The 10,264-nt window shown below is 40.7% G+C and overlaps 1 protein-coding gene across 1 annotated transcript in view; it reads left to right on the top strand.

Annotated features, from left to right (window-relative positions):
• The window catches only part of LOC124068666 (short transient receptor potential channel 7-like), a 44,875-nt gene that overhangs the window by 14,194 nt on the left and 20,417 nt on the right, over positions 1-10,264 (top strand). The window contains exons 4-6 of the mRNA XM_046407066.1: positions 3,061-3,225; positions 8,251-8,467; positions 9,754-9,987. Of these exons, the coding sequence (XP_046263022.1) occupies positions 3,061-3,225; positions 8,251-8,467; positions 9,754-9,987 (616 nt within the window). The remainder of the gene's footprint in view (positions 1-3,060; positions 3,226-8,250; positions 8,468-9,753; positions 9,988-10,264) is intronic.

Genomic DNA, 10,264 nt, shown 5'->3' on the forward strand with positions numbered 1-10,264 from the left:
GTGTATTTGTGTGTTGGGCAATACACAGCCTGTTTGAGCTGGGGTTTTATCCTGTAATAGAGAGTGTGACCAACAGACAGAGAGCTAATTACGCATGAGGCAAGGAGGGAGGAAAGGGTAGGTTGCAATGGAAACCAGGTGGGGCGTGACTGCATGTTGATGAACTCAGGCAGGGTCCATGTCTTGGGTCAGTGGGTTGATAGAGTAGCCACTGGACACCACAGGGAAACTATATTAGCTATGATTCAGTGTGCAGTGTTTACGGTTGTGTGTGGTTTCCCTCTGAATGTGGAAATGATTTACTGCACGTATACACATTGGTCGTGTCTGCGTTTCGATCGGCGGATGGGAGCAGAGGATGTCAGTCATCAGCTCAGACAAATGCTCCATTTATGTGATGACCGAGGCTGATTGGTGAAGGGGTGAGAATGACTGATGGAGGAAGAAAACAAATAGAAAATTGAGAGAGGGCAGGTTTGACTAGAGGTAGCCTGTTGCTGAGATCATAGATGTGAACGAAAAACAATACATAAACACAGCATTTGATTGTTACACTAGCTGACCTCCTACTGAGCATTGATTGTTCTGTTGTCCACATCCTTCCTCCAGCTGGAACAAATACATCTATCCTGTCCTGCCTGAGTAGGACTAGTGGTTGCTTTCATTCATCACTTCCGTGATTGGAGTAAAGTCGTCAACAGATGCTGAAATGCCAGGCCAAGCCTTATCTAATAAAGCTACAGTAACTTCAGTAATGAATGTAAACACTCAGTGCTTCCTATTGGCTTCCTGCTTTCCTTTGCATGCTGTATTCTTAATTGATTTTTCCCAACCTGTTTGCTGACATTTATTCATTCTAAATGAAGCCACGACCAAACATGAATACAAACAGGTTGTGCCTATAATATATTTTGATTGTGATGAATGCAGTGAGTGCACAATGTAATGAAAAGTGCCTGCACACTCAGGGAAACCTTGAATATTAACACAGCAAGGAACACTAGTAGCCCTCTTCATCTATATAAATATCTGTTAACCTTATAATTTTCATTCAGAGCATTATACACCATACCAAACATAGCAAACCAACAAAAACTACCAGGTGTAACATTTTTTATTTTTGGTACTTTTCATGATAAAGGTCGTGAATAGTAGTACAATGTATTCCATACAGAAACTGACATCCATCCATCCATTTTCTATACCGCTTATCCAGAAACTGACAAAATAAAATAAAATAAAATTAAAATCCACACAGAATGTTGGGGTAGAACTAATATCCTGAAAACATTAACAACAAGCAGATCCGCTGGACACCTCCTTCACCACTTTGTACCAAATTGTACATTGCTCTGCTACCATTTCATTTTGATTTGGTTTTTAAGCCGCCTGCTGACATGGTTTATTATAACATTACTTTGGACCTACATTATTTGAAGTGGAGTTTGTTCAGCTGGACAGATGAGAATAGCAAACAATAGCTCCAGCAATGTAGCTACTAACCAGTTCATATGCACGCTGTGCTCACTGCTCAGCCAGTCTGTTTGTCTGTCACACAGTTGCCTATATCGTTTGCGGTGTAGCAGTAGGTTCACCTTTTGTGTGATCGAACTGCATCTACACTTGACAAGGATTTGAATAATCTACTCCAGAGCATTTCTAATAGGAGAACTCCCGCTATCAAAAAAAAAGCCAATTTGCATTATGTTTTTGATGTCAGCAGTAGAGACAACGGATATAGTTCAATTAGACTAGATTTCCATGTTTTGTTTGGTGGTGAAATACCTTGCTGTAAGTATTTGTGGCATCATGCACCAGTTTAGGGCATTCGCGGTTTTGATACAACGCATGTAAGTTTTTGTTTTGTTATAAGCAGCTTCTAACATCTGCTGTAGCAATCATTAGTTAAATACGTAAGGACTATAATGTTCACAAAAACTGAAACCTTATTATTGTGGTTGTGTTCACATGATGATAACTGAAGTTAGCCTACTGCTGTGAATTGTGGTTAACGTTTGTACAATGGCATTAATAGGAATTGAACAGGCTCTTCGTAGAAGGGATGTGGATTCTCTGTAGTTAGCTCCATTATTACTTCTGTTGTCACTTCTTACTAGTTAAGTTACTTCTACAGTTAACAGTGAGCTTTTGACATTTCATTTTCTGTCCTCCAACCCCTAAAGGAGAAGCTGCATGCTACTGAGCCTACTTTTAGCGCCCCCACATCCATAAAAACCCAAGTGCTATCTGACATCATTTCACAAAGAGTACAGATCCAACCAAGATAATTTGTAAAGTGCGCAAAAGTGAATTCAGCAAAGACAAAGGTGTTAAACATCTGTCAACATCTGCAGTGCACGATCACTTGTGTTTCCAGCCCACAAAACACTGACGCCCTGTACAAGAGGGGCCAAAGTCACCTCCACCTTCTGAGGAGGCTGAGGTCCTTTGGAGTGCGCAGGCCCCTGCTACAGACATTTTATGACTCTGTGGTAGTCTCTGCTATTCACTACTCTGTGGTCTGTTGGGAAACAGGCAGCACGGACCGGGACAGAAGGAGACTAAACAAGCTGATCAGGAGGGCCAGCTCTGTCCTGACCTACCCGATGGACTCTGTGGGCGAAGTGGGTGAGAGAAGGATGTTAGCCAAGCTGACATCCATCATGGACTCTCACCGTCTGCATCAGGCAGTGGAGGCTCTGAGCAGCTCCTTCAGCAGCAGACCGATAGACCCTCAGTGTCATAAGAGGCACTACCACAGGTCCTTCATTCTCACTGCTGTTAGACTGTAAAACTCAACAGTCTAGTCCTGATTTCCTCCATATCCTTACAGAACTGTGCAACACCAACTGGCGTATTGGTACTCAATATGCTGCTGCTGTAAAGACTTACAGATCGCTCAAGCGATCTGTAGAATAAACTAAAAACATGTATGTTAATTGCTGCTCTCCTGCTCCCCTCTCTTTCTTACCCCTCTGTCACCTTCATTGCCTTTTGCCCCATCTCCTCTGCCTTTATGCTCCATTGATTTATATTTATTATCCTTGTCTCTATTTCCAGTTTGTCGCCCATCCCAACTGTCAGCAGCAGCTGCTGACTATCTGGTACGAGAACCTGCCCGGTCTGAGGCAGCAGTCCATCGGGGTGAAGTGCTGGACAGTGCTGGGGGTCACCGTAGGTCTGCCTTTCCTGGCTATCGCCTACTGGATAATGCCATGTAGCAAGGTATGAACTGACATGCACAGAGGCTGGTGCATCCTGTACAGATTCAGGAAATTTCCAAATCATAGTCAGTTGCTTGTGGTCATTGCAGTGTGGTTGTATACACTACTACTTCAATGTTTTGTGGTCAAGGGTAGATAGACATATGTGGAAGCTCAAGGGTTCCTCAGCTGAAGTGTAAAGGTCTTTACCTATAGAGCATCCATCACCTTATGAAAGTGGTTGCACCTTCTCTCTCCAGCCATGGTCAACACAACAGCTGCAGACTAAGAATTTTAATGTGCCACCTGTGAGCTCTTCTTACTTGCAAAGTAGGGAATTTGGGCAAGAAAGACACATCTTCTCAGCAGCAAGGTTTAGGTAACTGATATAACTTTATGTTTGCCTCATTGGTCCTAACCTCTTTTACTGTACATATGAACACTAAGTGCTCATATCATCAGAGCTGGATTTGTGATTCCTGTGCTGTAGTTTTTTAAATGATGTGATTCATAAATGACACATCATCATCATCAGTGGCCTCAGTTACATCTTCATTTTCATAGTTGCTGTTGCAGAAAATGAAAAAATCCTGCTCAACCTGACACCCAGGTGCTGCGCCATCCATGCACACCAGAAAACGAAGTTCTTGGATAAAATGTTTTGCCCTTTTCTTCCTTACCATTAGTAGTGCAAAGAATGTAATGTTTTCAGTGAGGGTCAGACAAAGCTATATTATCTACACCGGGGTTTATCCTCTGTATACAGGCCATTCTCTCTCAAAATCTCAAACTCAGCCAGCTATGGCTTATCTCTACGTTTACAGATATGGTTTAACTTTCATTATTCCAAGCTGCACTTCATCACTACAGCACCTATAAATGTGCTAACACAACTGCTTATCTATCGTGCTGCATTCAAAATTTGTTGTTTTGTAGCTTGCTCTTATTATTTTTTAGCAGTTACAGTAGTACTTATGAATCAGTTTACACTCTACAGACAGTTCTCCTACCACTGCTGTTGCTGACTATATGCCACTTCACCACTGTCAATTTGTGTCCCTTTCTGGTTTTTCAAAGTTTGTAGTGAAGAACAGGGATATGTGTATGAATTTAAAGCCAGTTCATTTAGTAGTTGTCAGGGTATTTAGGTCCAAACCAAAGTATTGAATGGACAGAGAAAATGACTGAAAACATTGCAGATTTATGATTTAAAGAGCAGCACATAATCACCATTTGATTATAGGGCCCTGAGGTCTCATTTTGTTAATACTCCATCAAGCAAATTATAATCTCTAAAGTGAAACAATATGACACAAGACACACACATACACACACACGCACAGACACGCACACATACTCATACAGGAGCTGTGCGAAAATCTGTTCATCAGCCTGGACCTCAACATCAACCTCATCATCAAGTGGTATGTCTAAGTGTGTGTGCACAGACACGCTATGGTAGATTCAAAAACCTGTTAAGGACTTGAGTGGTTCATGTCAGGTGTGACTATTGAATTAATAATTTTGTAGACTGAGAGGGAGAGAGAGAGAATAAGAAAACCATCAAGACAGATGCAGGTTGCAGAAGGAAAGCTTTGATGTGTTCTGCTTGATTGTGTGTTTTGTGCCCTCCTACACCTGGCGCTAATCATGCAGTTTTGTTCTGCTCATCGCATCAATTGCTCATCTCTTACAGCTCATAATATTCCCCATATTATTTTTGCACCACTGCGACAAGAAATTGTCAGAACTCAAAACCATATTGCATTTCATATCAACAGAAAGAGATGAAGAAGACTGATATTTTTGTTGCTCAAAAATAAGTAGCAAGTCATCAGAGAAATATGCTTTGTGGGTGATGAAAAAAAGATGTGTATTTGATATTGAATGTCTCTTATTGATTGAAAAGGGTTGAAAAACAGCAGAAACATGCAGGGAGTGTTGGAGCGCATATTGGTATGTGCACACAGGAATACTTTTCAGTCTTCTCTGAGTGACATAAAAGAGGTAAAATGTGAAGACAGAAAAAAAAAGCGACTGGTAAAAAAAAAAATTAAAAAGTGTAGAAAAGACAGTTTTGTTTCTCTTCTTTTAAAGCAAGTTTCATGTTTACATCAAAGAATAAATCTCCCTCAATATTTGAGTGAATCTATACAGCACGCCACACGGCTTCCCAGGGAGGATCAGCTTGTAGCCTTTTATTATTCATGAACTATTGCTGAATTAATCAGTTGTTCATTCAGTGGTGGAAGTAGTTTGCTTGTAGTTTACTTGTATCATTTTACTTCCTTACATTTCAAAGAAAGTATTGTAACCACAAAATAAGGAAATAATTCAAGACAGAAACAAAAGAAGGTGGAAAGCAAAAGCAAAAAGCAAGCAAAAAAGCAAAGAAATGGAAAGAAAAGAAGGTGATGATAGGATTGGCTGTTCCTGCCTAGTCTTTTGGGAGATTGAAACCCAGGTCCTGCAAGAAACAACAAGTCCAGTCGATACACACAGGACACAGTCACAGTCCATTGATTGTTGATTCAATGACTGGACATTATTGAATGGTCCTGCAGTATGCAACACTCTTCAGTAAGAATACAAAGATCGTATAACCAATGAAATATTACTCTCAGCGAGACAGCAAAGGGTTTTTGGTGCAGATGACCTATTCTATTCTATTCTATTCTATTACTCTAGTCAAGGACGTAATTAAAAATTGGTGAAGGTCGATGGCTGACCAATTAGGTAATCTGTGGTAATCTGTATGTGTAAGTAGGATTGTGTATTTGTTTGTGAGGTAAAGAGAGAGGAGTGAAGAGTAGGAACAATGAGAACAGAGAATAATCTGTTGTCATTTAAGCACAGAGTGGACATGTACAATATCATCTACAGTGTGACAGAAGGTCTTTACTCATACATCAGAGGTGTGCCTGTCTGCACACAGTGTACATCAGGCTTGATTCTCCCAGGTGAAAAGATGTTAGAGGATAATAAGAAACACGGCTGCTCCATTCTAGCCTTGTGAGATTTCCATTTCACACCAAATTTCGTTTGCATGAGTCTGCTGTCAGTGGCCACCATTTCAAGGAGAGAAGATCAGCTCTTATCACCATCACACTGATAAAAAAAAAAAAAAAAAAAAAATTAAAAACCCATGGGGTTTGCAGTTGTCACGCAGCAGTAGGCCTGGTCTAGGATGACCATCTCATTTAAGTTCAGGGATGAAATGGATCGGCCTTATCAGCACTACCGAGGGAGTAAATGAAACAGGCAGAGTCATCCCTGTGGCAGGAGAAGGGTCAGAAGATAGTTTGCAGGGTCAAGGTTTACCTAAAAACCTCTTCCCACATGGTTTAGTAGTGTGTGTGGCATGGGAACAGCTATTGAATCTGATGTGTTAGTGTACATGCGGAGAGTAGAGATATCCTGTGGGTAGTTAATATTGAACACAGCAGGTTTAGAGAGTGGCAAATGTTGGGATCTCAATGACGTCTGTAGTGGGAAATGTGTGTGAGCATGTGTTTCTGTGTGTGCGCACTGATGTGCATTTATGTGTCTTGGCATATTTTTGTGCAATTATAAAAAGGTCCCTCTGTGCGGTGGCATGTTTAATGCTCCCTGTGCAGCACCACCTTGCGTCACGTTCTCTCCATATGGTGCATTTCCACAAACTCCACTGATTGTCATATAGTTACTCATTATGTGGCTGTGAGAGTGATCTGTGCTTTAGCACGTCCATGAATTGCAACAGCTGTTGTTTGCCTGCTAGGATGGTTGTGTAGTGATGCTTTTCAGATTTTGATCTCCAAAGACCAAAATCTTAGGAACTCTAAAAAGCATGAACACTGAGTTATCTCGACCAATGAAAACAGATGTTTTGTTTGTTTGGTTTTTTTATTATACAAATTTTACATTTGTGTATCATTATTATTTTACCTGTTTTAATAAATTACACCTCAAACATGTATCACCAGCCTGATTTCCTGGCAACAAAAACTGGTGACAGGAGACAAACTGCTGTAAACATAGGTGAACTCAATTACTTCAGTAATATGGGTAGTTAAAATATAGTAATGTCTTCTGTTGTTCTACTCCAGCTTACTTTGCAGTGACATGAAAGGCTTTGACATAGCCTTTAAGAAGCAAAAATCTTTATTTTGTGCCATTTTCCATCCCCTCAGTTTCCGAGTGTTGTCTAAAGTACAAACCCCGGGTTTTTATAACAGTCAGATGTAATAAACAAAACTTACAGTGTCTACAATGTTAATAACAATTAATAATGAAAATTGCTGTGTGGCAGTCAAAATTTGCATAAGCATTGCACACAACTCAAAACAGTAGCATACCTAGCTAGCATAACCTGAGCCAGAGATGATATGGTGCTAACACCTAGCAATAACATACTGTCAGCTAAACCTCTGCTGAAATGGGTAAAAAATCAAGCAAGTGCAGCAACAACACATTTTAAAGACAGTTAATATTACCTGCAGCGAGTTCACTTGGATGTCAGTGGTGGCACCGTGAGAATCATGTTTTTTTGATTTTTCCAGTGCCTTTAATACCATCCAGACAATCCTGCTGAGTGAGAAGCCACTGGGGATGGGTGTCAGTGCGTCTACTCCTGGATCTCTGGCTATCTAACACATAGGACTCACTTTGTTCAGCTGGCTGTTCACCTCTGGGTGACAGGTGAACATACTGGTGCACAAAGTTACTGTTTTCATTGTTTGTTTTTTATTTTATTTATTTATTTTTTGGGGGGTGTCGTAACTGCTTATGCACTACTGTATGTACAGATGGTTTTATAATGCATATACATTACCCACTGCCATCTGCACTGCTATACACAGACACATTTCTTTTTATTATTATTTTTGTTGTTGTTGTTGTTATATACATATGATTTATGAAAAAAGGAATACATTTTTACTTGTTAGAGGTTCTGTGATGCACACAGCATGTTTCAATGAGTAAGACTAAATGTAAATATAACTTGTTTATTGGAATACACAATAAAAAATATATCTTCTTATGTTCTCAATCGTCTCACTTCCAGATTGGTCAGGTCCTGCGAAGCCCCTTCATGAAGTTTGTGGCCCACGCAGTCTCCTTCACCATCTTCTTGGGTCTGCTGGTTGTCAACGCCTCTGACCGCTTTGAGGGTGTCAAGAACCTGCCCAATGAGACCATCACAGACCACCCACGACAGGTGTTCAGGGTCAAGACCACCCAGTTCTCCTGGACAGAGATGTTGATCATGAAGTGGGTGTTGGGTGAGTTGTCATGGTAGATGCTCCATCATGACGAGAAATAATCTTGATATGCAGTGAATCATAGCAAAATCTGCTGGGTTTTCTTAATTTAAAATAGTTTTTTATTTGGTATGGATTTACTTTATCAACATGCAAGCAACAAGAGTTTATCATGGTGTTTCTACTATAAGCTTTAATAGCTTTTGATGCTAATCCAAGTTTCCCAAACATAAATAAAGTTCCTAGTAAAAAGTCTGAAAACCTTTTTTGCTTGATGCAAGGCAGAATTAAACATTAATGTAGGATCATACCAACCAAACTGATGAAAGCCAAGGTTATGGCAATACAACAATCCATTCTCTTTTATCTTCCAAAGATCAAACACAAGTTTCCTGGTTGGATGCGTCACCGGGCAGACTTGTTGAAGCAGTCTTCATGCTGAGTCCAAATGCTAAGCTGGAGGGATATGTGGAGGTTGGCCTGAGAGGTGGCGCTGAAGAAATATTAGTGGGTGGGATAGAGAGAAAGTGATATGGTGGAAAGATGGGAGCAGTAGAGGGTGACGGACGAAAGCAAAGGGAAAGGTGGAGTGTGTGGCGTACAAGAAGACACGCACAAAGAAACAGGGAGATAGACAGGGGCGACAGATAAATACCTCATGGCAATATCTGTCAGGCCTCAGCTGCTTCCCATTTGTTGATGTTCCTTTTATCTGAACACACACACAAGGGCGCACACACACATAATAATATTATGTGAGTGGTTTGTGTATATTGGTGCACACATGGTTCTGTCTTTATTTGTTTACGTGTAATGGTGCCATTCTTTTCCCAGCTGCGGTAAATTTTGTCGGCAGGTGCTCATGCGTGTTTCCGTGTGCTTGTATGTTTGAGTGTGCAATGAATGATGGTGGCTTAGGTAGAGGAGGAAAGTTGTAATTCCATCAGCATGTTTTCAAGGCCCAGCAACTGTTATAAAGATTATACTTATCAGGGTGCCTTTTAAGTAAACAATTTTTTTTTCCTTGTTTTGGATCCAAATAGAGATTGACAGAGTGGTTATGTACAAGGAAATAGGTCTTCCACTGTGCGTGTAACAGAGCTATGAGAAGAAGATGTGAAGATGGTGAGCTATGTCTGAGCAGTTGACTATATATCATAAGGTTTGTTATCCACATCTGAGGTTGAGCATGTTTCACTTTGAGCGTGTCTTTTCATGTGTAAACCTGTTCATGTTGGTATGAGTGCCCGTTAAGACCTCTTTTTCTTCTCATGGTGCATCCATGTGTGTGTGCTCACCCTCCTCAGGCATGATTTGGTCAGAATGTAAGGAGATCTGGAGTGACGGTCCCAGAGAATATGTCATGCACCTTTGGAACGTTCTGGACTTTGGCATGTTGTCCATCTTTGTGGCGTCCTTCACGGCACGCTTCATGGCGTTCCTCAAGGCATCCAAAGCCCAGCAGTATGTGGACATGCACGTTACAGATGAAGACCTCAGCAATGCCTCACTGCCTGACGAAGTCGCCTACTTCACTTATGGTAAATTTTCAAAAATATAATGTCAGTACTGTTATAAATCCTGAATTTGATTAAAGAGATTTTGGAAGAATGTCTGTGCATTATGTTTCCCAAAGATGATCTGTATGTGACAGTCCTTTCTTTGTTTGCTTTCCTGGCCATTGTTACTGCCACTATTGATGATAACTGCTCTGATCTGTTGTCTGGAAAAAAAATCACCTCTTATCTGCCAGACAATGGTTCCCAGAAAAGGCCAATTTGTCTTCACGTGATAAAAAAGTAGAGGCTTTCATGAGGT

This window comes from Scatophagus argus, chromosome 12 (genome assembly GCF_020382885.2).
Source record: "Scatophagus argus isolate fScaArg1 chromosome 12, fScaArg1.pri, whole genome shotgun sequence".
Classification (NCBI taxonomy): domain Eukaryota; kingdom Metazoa; phylum Chordata; class Actinopteri; family Scatophagidae; genus Scatophagus; species Scatophagus argus.